General features: G+C 41.2%; 1 protein-coding gene and 1 long non-coding RNA gene across 4 annotated transcripts in view; one reads left to right on the forward strand and one right to left on the reverse strand.

Annotated features, from left to right (window-relative positions):
• The window catches only part of ntn1a (netrin 1a), a 70403-nt gene extending 47040 nt beyond the window's left edge, over positions 1 to 23363 (reverse strand). Inside the window, exons 1-2 of one of the 3 annotated variants that reach the window (XM_017480970.3) lie at positions 23057 to 23363; positions 20238 to 21368 (exon numbers count right to left, since the gene is read on the reverse strand). In XM_017480970.3, the coding sequence (XP_017336459.1) occupies positions 20238 to 21255 (1018 nt within the window). In that variant the 5' untranslated portion in view covers positions 21256 to 21368; positions 23057 to 23363. Of the gene's footprint in view, positions 1 to 20237; positions 21412 to 21618; positions 21634 to 23056 lie in introns of those variants that run through there. The other 2 variants (XM_047159094.2, XM_017480972.3) reach the window with 2 other exon arrangements.
• LOC128634063 (uncharacterized) lies at positions 21461 to 25472 on the forward strand. Its single transcript, XR_008397254.1, has 3 exons — positions 21461 to 21506; positions 22178 to 22366; positions 24547 to 25472. It is a non-coding gene; the product is annotated as an uncharacterized LOC128634063 (long non-coding RNA).
• The last annotated feature ends 1616 nt before the right edge of the window (positions 25473 to 27088 follow it).

The raw sequence follows: 27088 nt of genomic DNA on the forward strand, positions 1-27088 counted from the left end.
CACTTCCTATACGGACTGACTATAGAAGTTTAGACACCTATGCTGAGCTAGTGTCAGTGTGATTATTACCAAGGAGAAGAGAGAGAGAGAGAGAGAGAGAGAGAGAGAGAGAGACAGAGCGAGGAAGAGCGATGAAGAGCGAGTGTTCGAGGGTGCTTTAAGAAAAAGATGTGAGCATTGCTATGTAGTGAGCACTTGAGCAGGAAGGTTAAAGGGTGTGACAGTAAAATCCACAGTAAAGCCTGATGGTAAAAGGTGACTCAGTTTCCACTCGCTCCGGACTTCAGTATGATTTGCGGCTTTTTTTTCGAGTGTTGGATGCCGTGTGTGTGTGTGTGTGTGTGTGTGAGGATCTCGTTTGTTTTCTTAGGCAGCGTTTCTTCTCTGGCTCAAATTTAAGACTTAGCCGTCACCTGCTGTGGTATTTGCAGAAACGAACGCAGCCCCTAAAACTCAAATACGCCTGGCGTTTCGTGTAAATGTCTTTCGGGAAATGACTGCCGGGGCAGCACGTCTGGTCACGGGAAATCCAAACTGGCACGGCACGGTTACGATAGGAGGAAAACTCGCTCGCTCGCTCGTTCCTGCTGCTGCTGCTAATGTCGCTGCAAGTACGCTTCCAAAAACATGATGGAAGTGAAACGTGAATGGCTGCGTGTGTTTAAATCAGCTACTGTTCGGAGGAATATTCTGACCGGGAGCCATGCCATGATGTCATCAAAAGAGCGCCAGCCGATCACACGCAATTGTGGGCTACATCCCAAAACCGCACGCTCGCACGCTACACGGCAGGTCGAAATAGCATGTGGTGTTAACTAGCCAGCAAAGCAATTAGCAGCCACAACAAAGCTTTCCCAGAGTCACGACCACAAGTCTCTGGCTGGGGCTCCGTCCCAAACCATTACACTGACACACTGGGTATTACTTAAACAGCACGGGTTAACACGGTTAGCGTAGATGGCGTAGTGGTTTCTCTCTGTCGTGATGAACAATGGTGTGAGGTCCTGGCAGTCGTTAGAGTGTCAGTGAGGACCAGAGGGAGTTTACTGTCCTCGATGGACTTTAACGAGCTTTCACACCGCGTCTGACTTTCCTGTTAAATTTACAGAGCGTAAAATTGACTTGAGGGAAATGAGAGAGGGGAAAAGGATGTGTGTGGATATCAGGCTGAGGCACGTCTTCTTATCTTATTGCTTTATTCATCTTGATGCTGAGTGTGCACAAGCTGGCGGAAAATGCAGCTGTAAATATGTAGACTGAAGTGAGTTTGGATGGAATTATATTCATTTTAAAATCTTAATCTCACCGAGTTCTGCACACAGAGACCAGACCCATCCGGTCAATATTACATTCCAATAAAAAACTCAATCTTTCTGATATTGTCGCTGAAAAAAAATACAGTTATTCAAGTTCTCTATATTGTGTCATGTTAGCTAAGTGTAACCATGGTAACAACTTCGTTCATTTTAATACACAAATATAACTAATAATCCAATCAGTGTGCAAAAGTATACAATAAATATCACACATCTCCTAACTTATTAATCTATCTTTCTCTGTCTTTCTCTACTTGTCTATCTGTCTGTCTGTCGCTTTCTCTCCTTCTCGTTCTGTACCTGTCTGTCTCTCCCAGTCTGTCTCTAACTCACTCTCTGTTTCTCTTTCTTTCTCTCCCTGTCAAAGTCTATATATCTCTGTCTTTCTCTACTTGTCTGTCTGTCTCTTTCTCTCTCTCTTTCTCTCCTGCTCCTTCTCTTCTCCTGTCTGTCTCTCCCAGTCTGTCTCTAACATTCTCTCTGTCTCTCTTTCTTTCTCTCCCTGTCTAAGTCTGTCTTTCTCTGACTTTCTCTACATGTCTGTCTGTCTGTGTGACCTGTTTCTGTCTGACTGCTCTCTCTCTCTCTCTCTCTCCTTCTGTCTCTCTTTCTCTGTCTGTCTTTCTCTACTTGATTGTCTCTCCCAGTCTGTCTCTCTCTCTCTCTCTCTCTCTCTCTCTCTCTCAGTGGGCCATGAAGCATCTCTCGGCATCTCTTCATCAAACAGTGATGAACATTTCTCCTCGTTTGCCCACTGAGTCCGTGAGTGTGAATAAGGAGCAGACAGGAAGTGCCCAGAGCAGACAGGAAGTGTCCACAGCCATAAATCTGAAACTCACTTGAACATTTTTTCCACCTCAGACATCTTAATTGGTCTTTGTTTACGCAGCCTTCCCACATTCCCTGTGACACAAATTTCTCCCACAAAACATCACAACTGCTTAGATCTTAAAATACAAATAAAAATTCAAGCTTACACACACACACACACACACACACACACACACACACACACACACACACAGAGAATTTTAACATTTATCTACAGCATTAACCCTTTAATGACTTGTTCAGCGATTCATCTTAATCCATGTGAAGTGAGCAGTAAAGGTGTATAAAAACTAGTTAAAAACTATCACACACACATCAGGAAAAAGACCTGGTGCTCAAGACCTGTGGTACGTTGTGGTAATTTTGCAGGCTAAGCATTTAGCAGTCACGATTAGTGTAAGTGTACAAAGTGCTAACTTCTACAAAGACTGGAGATGAAACGAGAGCTGACACTATAGCAAAAGCAGCTTTTATTCTAGCGTGTGTGTGTGTGTGTGTGTGTGTGTGTGTGAGAGAGAGAGAGACAGCAAAAAAATGTTGGCGCAGACACTTTCCTTAGATTTGTGTTCAAGCAGCTAAATCGGCACTGCTATAGGTTCCATCTGATCACATGTAAAACTGAATATTCCCTTCATGCACCACATGTGTAGACATCCTCCTGAATATGAAGGTAAAGTCAGTGAAAGTCGCCTCTATCCTGGTACATGGGCCATGTCATCGTCCACATTGAATAAATACCTCTATAAAGAGAGGCAGCGGTTGCTCTGTATTGCGTAACCTGACAACAGGTGTTTATAGGTATGCATCAGTGCAGATCCTGGAATCAGGTATCAGCTCATCATGGGGCTCATTTACTCATGTAAAATGCTCTGACACAACATCTGATTTCAGTGTACTGTGATCAGATCGACAGCGATCTGGACCTATTTCAGAATTAGTGATGAAAGCAAAGCAACACTGTGAAAATATCACAAGGAGGAACTACGGCGTCTTCCTACAATTACACGTGATTAAACATCTTGAACATAAAACTCAGCATGAGGAGGTCATAAAAGATCGAATTAACACTCAGTTATTTAGACAATCCTAGTATTTTTGCACTTCTACGACCTCACAAAGTTACAAATATCCACCACCATGACCTGTTAATCAGTCTGAGAACATGTGAAGTGGATCAGCACGTCCATTCCCTCCGTTACAGAACCAACTAATCTCTATACGGGTAAGAGGACAGGTGAGCACCCGTACCGGTACTAAAACAAATTTATTATATAGCTATATAGGTTTAGTGGTTAGCACGTTTGTGTTAGAGAGAGTGTGTGTGTGTGTGTGTGTGTGTGTGTGTGTGTGTGTGTGTGTGTGTGTGTGTGTGTGTGATTGTGCCCTTTGATGTGTTGGAACCCTGTCCAGGGTGTCCCCTGCCTTGTTCCCTGGGAGAGGCTCTCTGCGGCCCTGTGTAGGATAAGTGGTATGGAGAAAAGATGGATGGATAGATAGATGGAAGGTTAGTGATGATATGTGCGCAATTGCATTCCTAAATGACGAAGAAAAAAATGCAAACAATGTCAGAGTCAGTCGCTGTGTTGAGATTGGCTCATGTGTTGGTTTTCTGTGATTTAAAAGCGGGACAGGTCAGAGGAGTTAACGGCCTTGCGTGTGTGTGTGTGTGTGTGTGTGTGTGTGTGTGTGTGTGTGTGTGGTGTAACAGAGCTCAACCCCACAGCGATACAGATACCAGGCTTAGTCTTATGTGTGAACTGATCTGCCCCTGAACTTTGGTGCTGCCTTCCAAACTCCTCAAATACCACAACTTTTTTTTTTTTATTGCACAAGATTACTCAGCACAGATGAATTATGGGAGAAGTGAAACTGAGCATCAGCCAGCACCCTCGCAATTACTGTTTTTTGGTGGGGTGGGGGGAATTATACAATCCAAAAATAACAGCAGTGAAAGTTCCAGGCCTGGAGATAACTCAGCGGTGGGTTTGTTTACCCCGAACTGCGCTGGAGTTTAGGTATTGCTGCTGTGTGGCTGCCATGACCACAAAGACCACAATTACCCCACAGGAATGCCCTTTTACACCCCCCCATACTGCTCATCATTATTCCTCAAAATACAGCTCTCTAACCTCTAATCCTGAATTACACACACTGCTCATTACACTAATATTACACAGAATAATACACATTTACTGTGAATTGACCAGTGTGTGTGCTCTTTCTCTCTCTCCCAGCCTTTCTCTTAAACACAGACATGAGTTTGTTATTTTCAATAAATGTACGTTTTGTGTGTGTGTGTGTGTGTGTGTGTGTGTGTGTGTCACGTAATGAGGGTTTAGATGGAAGCAATTGCAAACAAGGGTCTAGTGATGTGTCGTTCATGAACGATTCGTTCATTTTGAACAAATCTTTAATATGACTCTGGAACAACGAGTTGCCTCAGACAGTGATTCGTTCATTATGTGTTGACTGTGCATGCGCTGCAACATCCCCATCGGTTCTGTAAAGGAAACAGAAATGATTAGTTCACCTCGCGAGTCTTCAGGTTCGAGTCGTTCGTTCATCACGTCACAGCCCCATAGGCTGAATGCAGTGGGGCTGTGATGTTATGAGCAAACGACTCGAATCCGAAGATTTGAGACGTGCACTAATCATTTCTGTTTCCAGGGAAATAGATGTGACAAATGTGACGTGACAAAAGAAAGAATTACTCGGATCGGGAGGTGAGGTGAACTAACAGACTGCATCGCCTGAAGACCCATCTAAGCTATTAATGAATCATTTCTGTTTCTCGTAATGTGGCCTTGGCTGCATTAGCCTATAGTTTATTTTTTATTTCAAATGTGATCAACGTTTCCGTAAGTACTAGATGTGTTGGGGAATTGAACATGTAACATTCTAATTATATTCTGGTGAAATGAACGGAATGACTCGGAAAAAAGATACGTTCATTTTGCCGAATGAGATTCAAAGATCCGAGTCAGTAAAATGATCCGAACTTCCCATCAATACAAGGGTCACACGATCAGGCAAACAGTTCAAAACAGGCAAGGCAGAGAGTCAAGGATGAAGGAGTAAACTAAGTCAAAACCAGAATATCAAACACTAAGTAAGACAGAGATGACAGAGACAATAGCAACCAAGCGTAATACTTCACAAAGACATTGTGAATGAGCAGTCTCTTATATATTGTGGTGTGACTGTCAGTGTGATTGGGAACAGGCGTGTGTGATTAGACCTCAGGAGAAGATGACCTGTATGTGTGTTCCACTGGGAGTTTCACGGTCATGTTTGTAGGTTGCAGTGCATTCTGGGAAATGGAGTCAGTAGTTTGCCATGACGTGACAGAACTGTATATAGGAAAGTTATGAAATTTGGCACATATATAGGGGACAGTCTGAAATGTTGCCAGAACCAATTTGGAGTTGCTATCTCAAATGCTTTAGTGCCACCAACAGCTCAAATTTGCCATTGTGAGTCATGTCAAAAACCTAGACCATTTATCCAGTCTCCACCAAATTTCACACAGCTCATCATCAGAGCATGCTGGCAAAAAAAACAACCTTTTTGATATCTCAAACTGTTTCCATATAATGCATCATCAAACTTGACATAAGTGCTGCATAGTGTTTTACGTCATATCCTGTTGTGCTTAGCCCCATAGTTGCTGCTTGCAGCTATATTATTTATACATGTATTTTAGTTTTATTCATTTGATTTGTTATTGCTGCCAATATCCAAAGTTAGGAAATAGCTATGGTACATCTCATGAGCTCGGTAAAACTAATCATATGTCGTGAAACGGACAAACTTTGACGTGGACTACGTGCAAAATGTTCATAAATTATGTCAAATTATTTATTATGCAGACTTGCATGCAGTTAGGGTTGGTAATCTGTCCAATAAACTAGTCAATAACAAATGGTTATATACCTGTTACCTAGCAACCGGTGATGCACACCCAGCTGTTAGATGTAAACTGAAGTCTACACACGTGCATGCTTCATCCTAAATGTCTCCTTGTGTGAAATGTAGTCCACTATAGAGGCTGTAAATACGCATGTACGTACAGTGCAGTATAGAGAGAGAGAGAGAGAGAGAGAGAGAGAGAGAGAAAGAGAGAGAGAGACGATGGATGTGGCTCGGGTTAGACAGCCTGTTGTAAAAATGCCAGATCCAGTCAGATAATGAATTGATAACAAGGGACATCACTATGACCTGCTTTTACACACTTTTCAGGCTTTTAGTGACTGTAATGTTATTAACTATAGCATTGTCCTGCTAGTGGACATTCTGGCTATAAAACAGAGATAAGATTATAGCATCAGTCAAACTGCAGTAAGTGTGCTATCAGGATGGATCTGGAGTGAGGAAGGGCTGGAGAGAAAGTATTTCTGTTCAACGTTATTGTCCTGTGTGAGAGCTATGATGATTACGGTGAAGGTTCTACAGTTAGGACGTGTATAATCTGTATACGTAGAGCAGAGCAGTGCAACTCAGCCTGATTCATCGCGCATGAAGAGAGCTCAGTCTGTTTCATCTCTCAGTGCACTTCAAAATAAATCCATCCAACAGCTTTAATATTTATACACAACACCGTTTATTTCTTCTTAATCTGGGAGGAGACACGTTTAGCCCTCTGATGATATTTTTAGTTTAAAAAAAGGTCTGTGTCCATTTTCCAGTCCAAAACTAACTTCACTGTAACGCTCTCTCTCTCTCTCTCTCGCTCTCTCTCTCTCTCTCTCTCTCTCTCTCTCTCTCTCTCTCTCACTCTCCTGCTGTTTTTCTCTCTCTATCACTGTCTCTCTCCTTCTGTCTCTCTCTCTTCCTATTTCTCTCTCAATCCAAAACTAACATTATTGTTACTGTCTCTCTTTTTCTATCTGTTATTCTCTGTCTCACCCTCTATATCTGTTATTCTCTCTTTCCCTGTCTCTCTCTCAGTCTACAACTCATTTGAGTGTTACTCACTGTCTGTCTGTCTGTCTCTCTCTCTCTCTCTCTCTTTCTCTCTCACGATCTCTCTCTCTCACACACACACTCTGCTAATCTCTGTCTGTCTCTCCCTGTTTCTCTTTTTCAGTCCAAAACTAACTTCACTAACTCCCCGTCTCTCTATCTGTCTCCCTCTCTTTGTTACTCCCTGTCTCTCTCTCTGTCTTTCTCCCTCTCTTTGTTACTCCCTGTCTCTCTCTCTGTCTTTCTCCCTCTCTTTTTTACTCCCTGTCTCTCTCTCTGTCTTTCTCCCTCTCTTTGTTACTCCCTGTCTCTCTCTCTGTCTTTCTCCCTCTCTTTTTTACTCCCTGTCTCTCTCTCTGTCTTTCTCCCTCTCTTTTTTACTCCCTGTCTCTCTCTGTCTTTCTCCCTCTCTTTTTTACTCCCTGTCTCTCTCTGTCTTTCTCCCTCTCTTTGTTACTCCCTGTCTCTCTCTCTGTCTTTCTCCCTCTCTTTTTTACTCCCTGTCTCTCTCTCTGTCTTTCTCCCTCTCTTTGTTACTCCCTGTCTCTCTCTCTGTCTTTCTCCCTCTCTTTTTTACTCCCTGTCTCTCTCTCTGTCTTTCTCCCTCTCTTTTTTACTCCCTGTCTCTCTCTGTCTTTCTCCCTCTCTTTTTTACTCCCTGTCTCTCTCTGTCTTTCTCCCTCTCTTTTTTACTCCCTGTCTCTCTCTCTGTCTTTCTCCCTCTCTTTTTTACTCCCTGTCTCTCTCTCTATCTGTCTCCCTCTCTTTTTTACTCCCTGTCTCTCTCTCTGTCTTTCTCCCTCTCTTTGTTACTCCCTGTCTCTCTCTCTGTCTTTCTCTCTCTCTTTTTTACTCCCTGTCTCTCTCTCTGTCTTTCTCCCTCTCTTTGTTACTCCCTGTCTGTCTCTGTCTTTCTCCCTCTCTTTTTTACTCCCTGTCTCTCTCTCGGTCTTTCTCCCTCTCTTTGTTACTCCCTGTCTGTCTCTGTCTTTCTCCCTCTCTTTTTTACTCCCTGTCTCTCTCTCGGTCTTTCTCCCTCTCTTTTTTACTCCCTGCCACTCTATCTGTCCAAAACCTTTGCTCCTAGTTACCCAAAGTGTTACTCTCTATTTCGCTTTTTAAAAGGGAGTGTGACTTGTTTTTATATATTTATTTATTTATTTCGAATTATGACCAACAAAATTCCATCACTCGTTAGTTTAGATAATGTCCTGCGTCACTGTTGTTTGTCCACTTTGCTGAATCCCCGGTAGAGAGTTTTAAACCCCGCTCATGTACGATGCTGTTTTACGTGTGATGAATCGGGGCTGATCTGATAAATAAACACTCTTTGTGCATTGCCCAGAGTTTAACCTTCCCCTGAAGGACAACTTTTTTTCTCGCTCTCTTCGGGTGGCCATGAGGGACATTAAACTCTCATTATCTCACACCAGGGGCGTAATTACTTTCTAACGACGTTAAAATAGACGGTAGGCTTTTGAAATCCGCTCCTGGTCCAATTGAGTTTGAATAATGACTCTGTGTTGACTCAGATCAGGCAAAGGATTACTGAAATCCTTCATTCAGGGAAAAAAAAATCCCTGAAACTAAGATTTCAGTTACAGTTTTTCTGTGGAAAAACACCACCATGTATACATTTATACAGCGCAGAGATAACGCCTGTGTCCTGTAGACTTTTATAACTAGGGCTCAAAACAAACTGAAACCTGGTTCATGTTGGCATTACATTTGTACATTTTTACATAACAATAAACGTCTCACATCTTCATGCATGAGTGGAGTGTGTGTTTACAACAGCGTAGAGAACACAGCGGGATTTTTTTTTCTTTTCAGAATGTTGAAATCGTGTATCAGTGCCAAAGCAGAGAATGTGTACAGCTTTGTTCAAATGGGATCGGATGACATTCTCTTTCTTCTGTTACCATTACACACACACACACACACACACACACACACACACCCTGTCATGTAATAGGGAGAAGGACTAGAACTATGTTTCCCATCAGCCACCACACCATGTCACATGTCTTTTTCACCTGTTTCACGTTTAGCTCATTAGCACTGGTGTGAATGTATAGTCACGTTCAGCACTGCACTGTTGTCTTGCGTTATTTACACTGTCCTCATGGTTCATGTTACGCTCCTCATTGTTTCATGGAAGTCTAGTGTGGTATTTTGTTTGCTATGTTATTAAATAATTCACTGATATTCTGCAATTGCATCCGCCTCTAAATCAATATCGTGACAGGTTCTGTGGGCTGCCAGAGACTCAACAGCGGTGGTAGAAGAAGAAGAAGAAGAAGAAGAAGAAGTAGCAGAATAATAATAAGAAGAATGCGAACACTAACGATTACCATGCAGTGTTTGGCCCCTAATGAATAACCTGTTCATTATGTTGCTCATATGCCATAAGATTAATTCATTCTCATATTACGCTGTAGTGCACTTGTATTAGTGAGATATGACAAAGTTGTGTCGTGGATAAATGCTGGAGCTTGTTAAACTGAGGAATAATTCGTGCAGTGAGACTTTTGGACCCGAAGTGTATATGTGGCTCTTGGAGACCTGGCTGTGTGTGATTAACTTTAGCTGAACTCTGGTTATTAACGCTAGTTTCGCTCTAGTTAGTTTATGATTAATAAAACAGTGACGTGTTTTTGGGAAAAGGGTTATGAGAAAACCGGGTTATTAGAGCGGAAAACCTTCTCAGGTCATCTCCATTACTCACCTAAAACATCACTACTTAACTTTCACAGATAACACAGAGCCTGTTTTACACACACACACACACACACACACACACACACGTACACACACACACAGATGCAGGTGGGAACAAACTTATTGAATAACTGAACATCCTCAGAGAGATGGTAACAGGAAAACAATCCAGGGGTCTTTTCCCAGACTGAATTAAAAGCTTATTACAGACTTTGTTGCGTGAGTAAAGTACAAACAAAAACGGGGAAAAAATGCCAAACACAATATATGACGTTTGTGCGCACACGCTCGGCCAATGCCGATCTCAGATCTGAGGAATTTCCAAAAACTCAGACACGACAAGCAGCGTGGAAGCGTTTCACTAATGTTAAATCTTAAACCTGAGGGAGCAGGCTGTAGTCGAACACATTTTCATGACGATAAACACAACAATCAGCACGTCTTTTAAACATAGGCAGGGATTGATCTACCGCTTTATATTCTGCCATATAACAGCTTAGTCGCATATAACATCGCCTGCTCTCATTTACACCGGAAATATGATGACTCCTAACTGCGGGCGATCCGATCTGTACCTCCACCCTCAGGCCTCCTTAAGCGTTTAAAATGTCTCGTTTGTGTTTAAAAAAGACACTTCTTTCAGGTGCACTCACAACTCCAGCCTCAGCTGAGGTTCTCTCAACGGTAGCTTCGTTCAAAAATGTTTCCTGGCTCTCTGTTCTTTGTTTTCGTATAAACCGTAGCAGAGGGCGATGATAAGCAGCATCCTTCACACTCCTCCGATAGTTTATTTATCCTCGCTGACGACTCTCTGTTTCCAGAAGAGATCTGGTGTCTCGTTTCCACGGAGATGGGTGGGAACCCGAAGCTTCAATAACAAAAAAGCGCCTGGAGGAAACGAAAGAGCAAGGAGAGCGAGGAGAGTAATAGAGCTGGTGTTTGGCTTCAAACGGAGGAGAGAATCAGATTGGAAATTACGCTTGGCTTTGTTCAGCTCACTCAGGACAAATAAACCGGCAGATGTGACGTGACTAGGAGTGGGGAGATCTGATCCGTGATGGATTAAACATTTGTAAGTTGTGGTGAAAGGTAGAACTTGTGCAACGGTGGAATTAATGATGTGTCCCGATGTCTCCGGCAATCTCTATAAGTAGATCTGAAATCTCCGGTCTGTCCGTGATCATTATAACCCGTCCTGAGTGACATGGAACACTGGACACATCTGCACACTAATCAGAACTGAAATGTTTAAACACGTGACCAAATTAAAGGAACTGCTCAGTCGTGGTAATGTGTAATTGTGTGTGTAGTGTTTCTTCCTCTTCGTGTCGGCTTATGTTCTTTGAAGTGTCTTTATCTCAGCTTATCTACAGCAGGTGTCTGATAAAGCATATCTATAGCTGTGTACTTTGACACCGGGATTAGTCTGGGCTGAGGAAAAAGTAGTAGAGGAGATAAACAGTCAGTAAATAAATTATTGGGCAGTCGAGGAATATTATTATCTGGTTTTTCTAAACTACAAAAAGCCTGATCATGAATCTCAGCACTGCAATACGTGTGTGTGTGTGTGTGTGTGTGTGTGTGTGTGTGTAATGGAGCTACACAAGATGAATAGGAACTCTGCTAATACAGACTGTACTATACTCTATATCACATTATTTCATAATATATTTATTAAACAGGGAGCTGAACACTACGTTGTTCACTGCAGGACTTTTATAACAAACAAAGAAGCATATAGATGACATTATTAAAAACCTAAATCAAATAACTCACCTCTGCATATACATATAATTCACTACACAGGGCTCGGAAGTCATTATTTCACACCCTGTGTAGGGCATTTATACAGGAAGTAGGGCAGTAAATCACAATATACTGCAGCACCACATAAACACCTACACTCTGTGTGTGTGTGTGTGTGTGTGTGTGTGTGTGTGTGTGTGTGTGTGTGTGTCTCAGATAAAAGACGTATGGCTGTTGATTCATGGTTACGCCCCAGTAAACATCACACGAACGTTTATTTACTCAGAAGTCCGAGTAAATAAAGACGGCGTGGTATTTTAATTCTGAATTTACTCCAGCGCTCGTCCGACAGTTCAGAACGGAACGTTCCTGATCCTCCTCGTCCTCGCTAGTTTCCTAAAGTGCGGCCAGGCAAGACAGGAAACGGAGACAAAAGGATGGAAAAATACTACATGCCATTATTCTCAAACATCATTACACTCATACAACTATCCATCTCTCGCTCTCTCTCTCGCTCTCTCTCTTGCTCTCTGTATGTAAATCTCTCCATCTCGCTATGGATATCTGTCTTCAATGCTTAGAGTTGCAGCAAACTAAAACAAACACACCGACATCTCTCACCATCACAAAGAGACAAGAAGTACAAAGAAGAGAATAAAAGACAAGAGAAAACAAGAGAAGAAAACTGGAGAGATGAGGAGGGGAAAAAAGTAAAGAAAAAAAGACAGAAGAGAAAAGAAAATAAGAGAAGAGAACAGAAGAAAACAGAGAGAATAGTGAAGAGAAGAATACAGAAGAGAAGAGACCAAAAAATAGAGAACAGAAGAGAAGAAGATAAAAGAAAAGAGAAAAGAAATTGGAAGAGAAGAGAAAGAAATGTAGAAAGAGAAAATGAGAATTGAGGAGAGAAAATACAGAGAAGAGAGGAGAAGAGAAGGGAAGAGAAGAAAAAGTGAGAAAAGAGAAAATAAGAATAGAGAAGAGAAGAGAAATGCAGTCTCCTCCTCCTCTGTGAAAATTCGACTCATTCCCTGGTTCTCTCCAGCTCTCCGTTTCAAAGGCGAGGTCACGGTCTGTGGGCTTGTAAAAGGAATCTGGCTCACATTATGGATCCAATCAGGGTTACAAAACCGAAACCTCAAAAATGAAAGCAGCACACACTCAGAGGAGAGACGGAGAGACAGACGGCCTCATCCCGAACGCAGCCTGGTGTTTAAACCTACTCTGCAGATGAAGACGCTGGAATGTGGAGAGAAGTTCTGCTGTGAGGAATCCTGGCCTTCACTGGGTTCATCATCATTGACACGAAGATGGACCAACGACGCTCAGATAATCACTACAGTTACAGGACGTAACACCGCTAAGCTGTCCAACACCCCATACACAATATTAGAAACAATTTTTAATAAATATATTTTGTGAATAAACAATAAACATGTATTTGTATACTAAAGGTGCTTCAGGATGCAGTGTGTTTTTTCATCAGCCGTATTTACTGAGTGATTAGGGCTCGTTTAATATCCTTCCATAACTGTAGATTTCAGTCAGATATCATGGATAGAAATTCTTCCACATGTACACTACTTCAGTAGTGATTTCACTGCTCAGTCAGGTAATAGAAAGAGAGCAGTGATCCAGGTGGGAGCGTCAACTGTCCCCAAAAAATAGCTCTGATTTTACACCAATATTGATCTTTCTTGATATGGTGGCTTCAATAGAAATGAAGAGATTTCCCTGACAGCCCCACCCCCTCCTCTGGTGTTTCATGACCTGCATTTGCATAATAACACAATAACACTTGCATGATGAATTCAGTGAGCTCTAGCAAAGTTCTTAAAGTTCTACAGATTTCTATTTCTATTTAAATAACATTTTAAACGAATCTGCAGTGAGATGGAACTGATTAAATACCGGACCCAACCGATGTCTGTCTTTCCTCTTTTTATTTTGACCCAACCGATGTCTGATAACTGATTAAACGCCGGACCCAACCGATGTCTGATAACTGATTAAACGCCGGACCCAACCGATGTCTGATAACTGATTAAACGCCGGACCCAACCGATGTCTGATAACTGATTAAACGCCGGACCCAACCGATGTCTGATAACTGATTAAACGCCGGACCCAACCGATGTCTGATAACTGATTAAACACCGGACCCAACCGATGTCTGATAACTGATTAAACGCCGGACCCAACCGATGTCTGATAACTGATTAAACGCCGGACCCAACTGATGTCTGATAACTGATTAAACGCCGGACCCAACCGATGTCTGATAACTGATTAAACACCGGACCCAACCGATGTCTGATAACTGATTAAACGCCGGACCCAACCGATGTCTGATAACTGATTAAACGCCGGACCCAACTGATGTCTGATAACTGATTAAACACTGGACCCAAGTGATGTCTGATAACTGATTAAACACCGGACCCAACTGAAGTCTGATAACTGATTAAACACCGGACCCAACTGATGTCTGATAACTGATTAAACACCGGACCCAACTGATGTCTGATAACTGATTAAACACCGGACCCAACTGATGTCTGATAACTGATTAAACACCGGACCCAACTGATGTCTGATAACTGATTAAACACCGGACCCAAGTGATGTCTGATAACTGATTAAACACCGGACCCAACTGAAGTCTGATAACTGATTAAACACCGGACCCAACTGAAGTCTGATAACTGATTAAACACCGGACCCAACTGAAGTCTGATAACTGATTAAACACCGGACCCAACTGAAGTCTGATAACTGATTAAACACCGGACCCAACTGATGTCTGATAACTGATTAAACACCGGACCCAACTGATGTCTGATAACTGATTAAACACCGGACCCAACCGATGTCTGATAACTGATTAAACACCGGACCCAACTGAAGTCTGATAACTGATTAAACACCGGACCCAACTGATGTCTGATAACTGATTAAACACCGGACCCAACTGAAGTCCGATATGAAAACTAAAGAGTTGAGAAAAAGACAAAGCATTCATAGCATGAGAGGAGAAGAGAGGTATTATCGTATTACAACACATTCCATTTTAAGGTGTGTGTGTGTGTGTGTGTGTGTGTGTGTGTGTGTGTGTGTTAAACCAGCTGCAGATGGTTGGTTCTGGGCTGGTGTGCTGCAGTCTGGCAGGCATCAAGTTCAATTTGCAGCAGGGTCCTCACACACACACACACACACACACACACACACTCACACACACTCCTGGGGTGGGCTCTCTGCCAGCACTCATCTCACCGTGAGGTCCGGGCTTCACATACACACAACTTCCATATGAGCTGCAGCAGAGACGCTGGGTGTGATGATGAGATGTAGATTTAATATCAGACATTTTGAGTATAATATCATATCAGTGCTGTGTGGTTTATCTTGTGTATTTCAGATCATATAGTTGTATATGTACACTGCGCTATAAGATGAACTTGGCTATACCCAACTTGAACCGTGGTACGGTGCCAGCGCCGGCCATAACTGCCTGTACACTTCATATTAATTCAGCTTGGAGAACGGCGTCCCTGCTGAGGCTGATCCACACACACATGTTGGACGGTTGATGTGAAAAGTCATCGTTATGGGCTACGTTTCTATGTTCTTCAGAATCCACTGAGTGAGCGAGAAAATCACAGATGAGAGGAGGAGAAGAGGATGATGCTCAGTGGAGGAACGTCAGTCACTTCTCCAACAAGAACACTCATGAAGCATTCTATTCTGGAAAAGTGCAATTATAATCACGTCTTTCTCACGTTCTCTCTCTATCTTGTCTCCCTTGGCTTCATGTTCCTGAGATCCTGTACAATAAACTCAGGGCTGAATATTCTAGAACGGACTGTGTGATGGCGTGTGTCTCTGCGTCAGATTATACGATGAAGATCCTCTAACGATGGACCCGAGGTTAAAGACATCACTACGTTCTGCTCACGTCATCAATCGGTGTGATCCGGAAATCAGCTGGTGCAGAAAATAAACAAACACATTCTTCACAGAGAGCTTAGAGGAGATTTTTCTGTCCGTTAGTGTATTTCGTTTACGTTTGCTGTCATCCTATTGGTGGATTTTAGACTAGCGTCGTTGAAACGATTTTAAACACAAATTTCTCACACTAATTCAGAGGCACTAATTCAGCCACCGGTGAGCGTCACACTGTGTGTGCTGATTTTAATTGCTCCGAAAAATCTGTCAGGTTGGAAGTTTAATTAAAGATCAAAAGTGTTTCCTTTTCCTTTTCTCAGTCTGTTTTGCCCTCTTCTCTCTCTCCCTCTCTCCCTCCCTCCCTTTCTCTGTTCTTCTTCTCTGGGTTGTCTTCCTCGCTTTTTTTGGATCTTTGATCCATTCAGATGAGAATAATTAAGTCTGCCATGTGGAAAGTTTGATTTATATAGACCTTTAAAAAAGAAAAACGTCTTCCTCTCTATCATTCTCTGTCTCCATTCTCTAATTCCTTCTCTCCAGTGCTCACTTTCTCACTTTGCTCTATCGGGACATGTAAGGATGAGAAGCAGAAGAGCGGAAGAGCAAAGTGAAAACCATCTTGTCCTCTTGGTTAATTGTTCTTCATCCTATCCTCTCTTTTCGTTTGTTCTTTCCTCTTTTTATTTTTGCTCTATTCCCTTTATCAGCTTGACTTGAGATGGACAACGTGTGATGCAGCAATGTGCTGAAGTTCATTTCTCTTTATCTCCTCTATTCTATTCTATTTGAGCTTGTTCTTTCTTTCTTTCAGTCTTTCTCTTTTCACCAGAAATGTTGGCTTATACAGACGGTCAACCACGAAGAGCGCAAATAGAGTCCTTTCCTCTCTTTACATTTCTTTCATTTATTCTCTCTCTCTCTCTTTGTCACTTCTATTAGTCACGTGGGAGGTTTTAAGGTGATGAAGGGAAGGTGACCAAAGTGCAAAAGTGTTTTTCCTCTCTCTCTTCACCTAATTTCTCTTCTCACCCTCTCTCTTGTATTTGCCAGGTTTGATCCGGCGGGCGCTTTTGAGGATGATAAGACGCCGGTCCATAAACCCAGCGGAGCGGCTCGAACATTAACCAGCAGGCCTCGAGCCAACACGGCTGCGCTAATGCCTCTGTTCAATCACCTCTTCACAGACACGCACGCTGTTTTATTGCCTCGGTGAAGGTGCTGTTATATAAATTTGAGATAAAAAACAAAGTTCTGCTCGCTGCTTGGAATTAAAAGCATGACATTAAACTAAATTGTTGTTGTTTGCTTTAGCGATCTGAAGCGTCTGTGAGGCTGTAATTAAATCACTCGTAATTACTGATTGCTGAAAGCATGTCGGATCTAATCTGTGTGTGAAATGGCTCGGCTCGGCTGTCTTCCTGATTCACTCAGCAAAGCTTCGAGCAAAGCAAACGAGCTCGAGAATTACAGTGGAGACAGAAAAGTGAGGGTCCACCTGGCTGCTCCTAAAATCTGAACTGAGTTGTAAGGCATGTGGTGTGGATAAAGAGCATATTTCTCTGAGTATTCCTCTCTTCGTATTTTTGCTTTCCACCGTGAGCAGCTCGTGAGGTCATGAGGACATGAGGATGTTTAGCTGTAATTTCTGTTGAATGTGTGTTAGTGTTTTTAATATTCTCCACCACTCCACCCTTCAGCGCTGTGTTAATGGCCTCTAAGTGAGTTTAATGATCAATATATTTTAAACATCAGTTAAGTGCAGATATGGACTATAAGATTAATATTCAATTCAATTCAATTCGATTTAATTTGTATAATGCTTTTAACAATGGGCATTGTCCCAAAGAAGCTTTACAGAAATATATAAATTCAGGATATAGATTTTATATTTTAAATTTATCCCTAATGAGCAAGCCAGAGCAAGCCATACTATATGCTCTTATTACTATATGCTCTGTAATATCCTATGAGGAAGCCAAACTATATGATCTAATTAACATTCTAAAATAAATAAATATAATTATACATCTATAAATATTAATAAATACATCTTTCTCTCTATCAGCTATCTCAATTTTCTTCTGAGTCATTCTTTCTTTTTTCCTCTGTATACCAGTGTGTGTATAAGGATGTCTGTCATCTCAGATGCTCTCTCTCTCACACGCACACACACACACACACACACACACACACTCTTCTAAAAAAAAGTGACGCTTTCTTTTCTCTATAGATTGAGCACTGTTTCCTTTCTTCTCCCTCTCGCGCTTTATTTCAGAGGTGTGTGTGTGTGTGAAAACCCAGTTCAGGAATGTAAGGTCGTACCATCGGCTCGCTGACAGCAAGATGGATGCAGTGAGTGACGCTCTTTTGTATCCTGCGTTTTACACACACACACACACACACACACACACACACAACCTTTATAAAAATAAAGTGTCAAGGATATATGGAACAATTCATTCCTCCTGCAAGACAGTTTAAACTCCTCATGTTGACATTTCCAGCCCAGGATCGTGTAAGAGGCTACAGACCTCTCTCTCTCTCTATCGCTCTCTCTCCAACTCTTTCTGTCTGTATCTGTCTCTCTCTCTCTGTCTCTCTCTGTATGATACTTTCTTACTGTGTCTCAATGTCAGTCGCTATACATTTCTCCTTTACGCACTTTCTCGTGTTCTATCTCTCTCTTTTTCACATGTTCACTGTCCCTTCTTGTCCTGATAAATTACAGTAAGTTTGAATGGACAAACGTTGGGTCACGGTTACTATTAAGAGTCAAAGTAACGGATACTTTCTCTTTTTTTTCAGGCAGACATATATAATACCTAATCAATATATTCTGTATTTCGGGAGAGGAATTAATAACAACATCAATAATAACAATAATACTCTGATTTATATTGTATATGGTGTTACTGCTGGACTGTATCCTGATATGATCATGCCAATAAAGCAGCTTTCATGTGAAATGACTTGAACAGAATTGCATTTCAGCTCTATTCTTACATACTGTATTTTTGGGTTGTTGTTTTTTTTTAGCTATGCTCAGAACCAAATTAACAACACCAAACCTCCAAACAGATGAACCCTCCGAACATATAAAACCCCCCTTCTCGTCAGAAAAGGACACCTTTGTCTTACACACCACATCAGGGCACTGTTCCTGGTCTTTTGTGCGCTTTACTTGGTTCACTGTGCTTTGTAATATCATGTCCCTACAAACTGATCAAACCTGTGTATAAAGGTTTAAGGTTTGTTCTGTAAGCAACACTGCATTAAAGTTCTCATTTTGTTTATCCATTTTCATGTTCGTACATACTACACATGATCTATCCAGGATATATTTATTGCGTGTCATAATTCCATGCAGAAAAGGCTACGCTACTTCTGTTAAATGAGGATATTGACCTAACATGCTTTCACTGACAGTATTAATATCTGTACTGTCTTACACACACACACCGACACACACACACACACACACACACACACAGTCACATTCACATACACTTCTAACTAAATAAATAGGAAATATTTCTCTAATAATAATAATAATTATTATAATTACAATTATAATAATAACCACAAATGATCCTAAATAAGCTTTACGAATAAAGAAAAAAAAGATACGACTGTGTGGCTTCTTGTACTGGCTCTGGGTTTATAGCTATAATGAACAATGTTTATGCTGCATATCTTCTTTATAAGGCTAAATAATTCCCACACTTCAAACAAAAAATACTTAACTGAAAGATAGAGAAATAAAAGCCAGCTTTACAGAACTTCTTTCTACCTTCTTGTCCTTACATTTCTAACAAACCTCCTGAATTATTTTTATTTATATTCATTTATATACCTTTTTGTTTTTAAAACAGGGATTTAGAGCACTGTCTTTAGGAGCATTCTGGAATTCCAAATGAACCTCTAATGTATCCTCACAGACAAAGCAGAGGTCCATTATGTCCAGTTATGAGCCTTAACGCATGTCAGCTACGTTACACTATTCAGGTGTCAGGTGTAGACAGTGATGGAGATGGTGTACAGTATACACCTCTGCACCATGCTGATCCAGTAAAAGAAACCCAAACAGAGCAGCACAGTTTAAACATGCCGTATCACACTGTAAAGTGGAAAAAAAAAACATACAGTACAGGTACAACAATGATCAGTTTGTACCTTTAATACACTTTAAAAGTACACTATATCCTCTTTTATAAGGGTATAGTAGACTTTGTTTTAGATTCCTTAATGAATTAAACCTAATCATGTGCCATGTGTAAGTGCACTCTGAGCAGTAGTGTAGTGCTGTATGTACAGTGTGTATGTGTTGTTTATAATTAGAATATATATAATAACAGCCTCATCAAGGACAATATAAAGGATTTTTTTCTGACATTAATGCAGTGTATAATGTACAGGTCCATCTTTATTCTGTAAGGTGTAAACAACGTAAATGCAACATCAGATGTAGAACAGTGATTTAGATCTGTTCGTTTAATGTGATATAAATGTAAATCAGCTGCTGCTCTCACTCTGTATATAAACCCTGGGTACTGCATTGGTGACATGTGTTTTCACCCTGAAAGCTGTGGTTTAGGTTTATAAACTGTGTTGTTAGTGAGGAAGGTAACACACCTGTGTAACTTCAATAATGCTCTTCTTCTGTATCAGTGTAAACACGCGCGTGTGTTTATAGCGTTAATGTTATTGAACACTCACCGACACACTCGTTGGCCTCTCTCGCGGTCGCGCGCTGCCACGGTCGGTCGTAGTGGAACGGTTTGCACCTGTCGCACTCGGGCCCCGCCGTGTTGTGCTTGCACTCGCACACGAGCTCTCCGGTGCGATCACGCACGCAGCGCGAGGCGTGCCCGTTACACTTGCACCGGCCGCCTACCTGCAGGTCGGACACGGCGTAGAAGTGCGAGTCATCCTCGTCCTCTGCTTCGGCCTTGCGCTCCTCACCGTGCAAGCGGCTGAACGTGATGCGGATGTCCGTGGCCGTGACCCAGTCCTGGAGCACGGGTGAGTTGTCGAAGTCGTGAGCAGACGGCCGACCGTCCAGCGTGCTGAAGGCCACGAGGCCGCCCGAGACCGGCTGCTGATGGTGCGGTTGCTGCTGCTGGTGCGCGTCCGTGCACACGGCCTCCTGCTCGTTCTGCTTGGTGATGGCGGCCCGGTTCGGCTTGTTGTACACTTTCCGGCACTGGCTCGAGTAGTACTGGAACGGAACCCACGTCTTGCCGTAGTCCATGGACTTGAAAATGGCCATCGAGTCCGGACGGATCGAGCAGAACTGCGCGCTCACATACGTCACCTCGAACTTCTTACCGAGAGACAGCGTCAGCGTCACGTTCTGAGGGTACCGTATGCCGTTCTCGGACTGCCAGCACGTAAGGTTGTGAGGGTTGTGCAGGTCGGTGAGGTGCGAAGCCGGATGGCGCCTTTTGGGGTCTGACGCGTCACACATGCGGCACTCGCGGCTCCTCTCTCCACCGCCTCTCTCCGTCCCCAAGCAGTAGCGACTCGGTGTCTTCTGGCCACATGTGCTGGACGCGCGCACTTCCCGGCCGAACGCAGCGTTCACGAAGTCCGGGATGCAGCGGCGCGCCTGCCCGTTTTCGTCGTAGCACGGGTCCGGCGGCGACGAGCTCGCGAGTGCTTCCACCGAGGGCCGACAGAGCGGCGTGAGCAGCAGCACACCGAGCAGCACAGCGGCACAGTCCACAATCATCATCCCGGTTAACGCGTGTAGTCCGAACTGACCCGCACACCAGCTGATACACAACACACAGCTCTTACCCAGTCCCTCAGAGTGTGTGTGATCAGCGGAGACCGGAGCCGGTAATCCTGCAAGAGGAGGAGACACACACACACACACACACATATACGGTAAATTTAAAGGGAGTGCGGCTGGAAACTGATCGTGTGTGTGCGTGTGCGTGTGTGTGTGTGTGACACCACACTAAAAAAGAGACAATACCACTGGTAAGGTTTTAAGAAACTATCCGCAGATTTAATCATTATTTAATTTTAATATACATCACAGAAAGTGGATTTAACTCGGGTTAGATATCCGGGTATAATAGCCTAATTCTACCTCAAATAGCTGAAGGTGGGAAATTTCTCCATTCCTCAGAGGCTCTACACTTCTTCCCTCCTGTATTAATTGATGTGAAAAACGATTCTTTTCGATGATTCGATTCGTTTAATTCTGCAGACTCGGATCTTTCACTCACTGACCCGTTAGGTCTTTTATAGCATGTGAATGGCAGAAATACGATTTCACGATAGTGACTCATCTGTTACCAAAAGTTAGTGAAATAAAATTGTAACCCAAATTTGGTTTTATTAATTATAATAAAGCGCAACAGTGTGTGTGTGTGTGTGTGTGTGTGTGTGTGTGTGTGTGTGTGTGTGGAGATAAAGTCAACGTTGTAGAACAAGTGTAATGTTGTGTGATCGTTTGCAAAGAAAAATGGCTACGAGCTTAAAAACGATTTAAGGATTGTTTCGATACTTAATTAGGCTACTTAAACATTGTTTGATGCCTAATTGTGTAGGTTGAATCCTATATGTACACACACACACACACACACACACACACACACAGGGGGAATTTATCCTAGTATCCTAACCAGTCCACTGGCATGTCTTAGGAAGGGTGGTGGGAGGAAACCAGAGAACCCCGAGGAACCCCACATGGACATGAGGAGAACATGCACAGAAATTCCGCATCAACAGTAACCTGAGCGCAGGAACACTGGAGCTGCGAACCCTGGTGTGGAGGCTACAACACTACCACTACACAGGAGCTGTACTCTACATGCGAATTCACAGTACTAAAGGTACTACACACATACCGCTGATGGTACCACCGCAGTGACAAGGAAAGGTACAGTTTGGTACCTTCAGTACAGGAACAATTCTGACACTTTTCTGGGGTCTGAACACACAGACTAGCATTTTGAATAACTGTGTTTTACTTTTTACAGTAATTGTTTAGTTTTTTTAAGTCTTGCAATTGTATTAAGTCAGGAGTTCAGTCTCAGTACATACAGCACATTACAATTTTCCAGTGACATGTCGAGCGCGCGACAGAGCTGTATTCAAACAAACAACGACATCCATCGGTAACTTCTAGAAACAACCGCCTTTCACACAGCAGCGTTTACTAAACACACCGCCGGCCGCGTGCGCTGGAATTACAGCGGGGGCGCGCGGAATGGAAACACGAGCGTTCAGTCCGTTTTGTGGTCAATTTAATAAAAAAAGAAGAAAAAGCAAATAAATACATTTTAAAGGCTAAGCTAAATGTATAGGCTAAGCTATCAAGACAGCTAACATTATCTCACATTACCTCCTACTTAGCTTTTATGTATATTTGTTTTTTTAAAAAAATGTAAAGATGTCGATAAAACAGCGCTAACACCTGTGCAACGTCACCAATTAAAATGTTAACCGTTATTACAAATATCGCAATATATTTATATTATATTTATATATTTATAATATATTATAAATATATATTAATTTACCTGAAATATTTCCACAGGACGGAGATAGGTCAAAAAAAAATTCTACGGTGTGTTAAATTTTTCTTTCTCTTTGTTTTTACCTCAGGGTTTGATTAAGTGTTAGCAAGACTGGCTAAGCATCGACTGTATACGCAGCTATAAAACTCTAATCCGTCGTCATGTAGCGCAAGAAGTCTAATTATCATCTAGCTTTATTTTATTGTAACGTTTTCCTCTTAGTCATTATAAAAAGAAAGAACAAACGAAGATTCTGTACTGAATTGGTGCTAAATGTAGAGGAGTTGGTTTCCGTTGAGCTTCCGTTAAATGTAAAAAAAAAAATTTTTTTTTAAATTAAATGAGAGTTCTGCGGCGCGCGGGCAGAGAGCCCAGTGACGCGGTCATGAAACAGCTCACGCGCAGATTAATTAGGACTGTAGCATAATAATAATAATAATAATAATAATAGCTACATTTACATACTAAACTATTTATAATTTATCATTAATTATTCCGACCGTTAACACTGATATTGATAACATTAATATTTATATTATATTATAATCAGCGTTTTGAATATGAATTTTGTTATTAATAGTTGAAATGTGTTTCCATGTTGTAGGTCAATAGAAATTGTTATTTTAATTTCAGTTATTTTAGATCATTAAATGAGGAAAGTAATAGGCTAACAATCGTATTATCATTGTGTTGGCTTATGATTATATCAGACACCTGGTTGTTGTTTTTTTAATCTTCTGATGAAACTGACTAGCAAACTAATCAGTGTACTTTATGCAATTCATATTTATTTCATTTTTATGTTAAAACCAGTAACACCTTGTTTTGCTGTGGGATTTGGTTCAGTGCTGTTAAAAACAGCTCGAGCGCCTCTTTGGAAAATAAATTCAGTTCAACAGAAGAGCAAAGGAAATGAATAAAGAAATATCCACAATAAATAATCTAATGCAATAATGTCATTAAAAATTAGATCGACATGTTAAAAAAATATGGAAAACCTAAACTATTATTTCAGATAAGTGTATTTACAAATATACGTTAATAATTAATTTTAAAAAAGCAAAAATAGCCACAAAAAAAGTAAATACAGAGCAGCAATAAGTCAAAGAAACCGATAAGAACTAAATATATAAATTTATATATATATATATATATATATATATATATATATATATATATATATATATGTATTAAAATATCTTAAATAAGTAAACAGTCAAAGCAAGTAAAAATACAAATGTGATGTTTTAGTGTGAGGTTCAAGAACAACAACAACAACAATATGATTATTATTATTATTATTATTATTGTCAATAATAATAATAATAATAATAATAATAATAATAATAATAATGTTTCCAATTTATTTTATGAGGTGTAGCTTGTTGGATTGTCAGTTGTGCTCTGTCAATATTATCTGACCCTGTGTGTGTGTGTGCGCGTGTGTGTGCGTGTGTGTGTGTGTGTGTGTGTGTTTCACTGAGCTCCACTAGGTGACAGTGTGGCTCTTCTCATCCTTATACAGTGATCTAAGACATCTGATCTGGATAAACTCAGGTAAAGTTGGGAGGTATTCCTAATATCTCCCTACTTCCTACTCCCTATGCCCTACTCCCTAATCCCTACTCCCTACCCCCTACACTAAAGAGTCACACTTCAGTGTGATAAACACTGGTGTTCAGTAATGGATTCCTCAGCATCTCACCATCATCACCAAACCACACACCAAGGCTTTGTGTCATTTTCAAACAGCACGATGGGTATTTTCTGTCCAACTACTGTTGGACAGTAATCCTTAAAATTTTATGAAAGATCGTGTCTTAACCATCATCACTGCTTCATAATTTCGGAATTTTTTTTGCGTAGAGATTTTTTAAAAAAAATGACAGATACAAATTTACTCATAGCTTCAACGTTTATCAGTTTGGATTATAATCTAGGACTCTGTGAAGATTCTGTGTTTTTTATTTAATTGCTGTTCAGTTAGTTGTACTAGAAGCAGTATGTACATCATCAAGCTGTCTGTGCTGAAAACATCATATATAACACCACACAGTAAAATCCCTAGTGTTGATTTAACACCCAGAGTGTTGAATGCACACCCCAAACTGTCCATTGGACACAAATGAACACACTGGGTGTTAATTCAACACTAGGGATTTTACTGTGCACATACTTTTGAAATCAGCATATGTTTTATTGTTGAACCCAGGTGTTAAAAATGGACGAAAAATAGATGTACAAGAAACCACCATTTTGTTTTCAATCAAATAGCCATACAGTGCTTATTTATTTACACAGGTCAGTATTAACGTTCAGTAGTACAAACAAAATGTTTACACATTTCATACTGTTTTACTATTTTAAATACATTTTCCCTTCATTACTGTCCATAATTGTTATTGTTTCTAAATCACACAAAATAAAAAACAATATGAAATTGTATTTAAGTTCTGAAGTGAGTACATGGACTAAATTCAACAAGTAAATCATTTATTTTGATGTTTTTATTTATGGAATGCTCGTCAAATTTATGGAAGATTTCAATGTCTATTGACTCATTTCAGATGTGTTATATGTCATCATAAATGTGTGTGTGTGTGTGTGTGTGTGTGTGTGTGTGTGTGTGTGTGTGTGTGTGTGTGAATCAGTGAGGGTGGAGTTACAGTTTACAGTAAATAAATCATGCAGAGATCAGGATCTATATGAGGAAGCAATCATATCATCTTTAGCTTAGACAAACAAGAGCAGACACACACACACACACACACACACACAGACACACACACACACACACACACACACACACACACACACACACAAATGCACCCACAAAACTGCAAGAAAAGCTTAATGCCCTAGTTTCATCTCCTCCTGTTATATTAAAAGTGTAAAGAGTACAGTTGAGGAAAAATAAAGCTTGGAGGAAAGTAGCAGAGATTGCTGCTGTCTCTGCTGAGTGACTCGTTACACACTAACACACTCCAACACACATTCACTAACACTGACACACACTAACACACTCCAACACACATTCACTAACACTGACACACACTAACACACTCCAACACACATTCACTAACACTGACACACACTAACACACTCCAACACACATTCACTAACACTAACACACTCCAACACACATTCACTAACACTAACACACACTAACACACTCCAACACACATTCACTAACACTAACACACTCCAACACACATTCACTAACACTAACACACTCCAACACACATTCACTAACACTGACACACACTAACACACTCCAACACACATTCACTAACACTAACACACTCCAACACACATTCACTAACACTAACACACACTAACACACATTCACTAACACTGACACACACTAACACACTCCAACACACATTCACTAACACTAACACACACTAACACACTCCAACACACATTCACTAACACTAACACACACTAACACACTCCAACACACATTCACTAACACTAACACACACTAACACACTCCAACACACATTCACTAACACTGACACACACTAACACACTCCAACACACATTCACTAACACTAACACACACTAACACACTCCAACACACATTCACTAACACTAACACACACTAACACACTCCAACACACATTCACTAACACTAACACACACTAACACACTCCAACACACATTCACTAACACTAACACACACTAACACACTCCAACACACATTCACTAACACTAACACACACTAACACACTCCAACACACATTCACTAACACTGACACACACTAACACACTCCAACACACATTCACTAACACTAACACACACTAACACACTCCAACACACATTCACTAACACTGACACACACTAACACACTCCAACACACATTCACTAACACTAACACACACTAACACACTCCAACACACATTCACTAACACTGACACACACTAACACACTCCAACACACATTCACTAACACTAACACACTCCAACACACATTCACTAACACTAACACACACTAACACACTCCAACACACATTCACTAACACTAACACACAC

Source organism: Ictalurus punctatus, chromosome 12, assembly GCF_001660625.3.
Source record: "Ictalurus punctatus breed USDA103 chromosome 12, Coco_2.0, whole genome shotgun sequence".
NCBI lineage: Eukaryota > Metazoa > Chordata > Actinopteri > Siluriformes > Ictaluridae > Ictalurus > Ictalurus punctatus.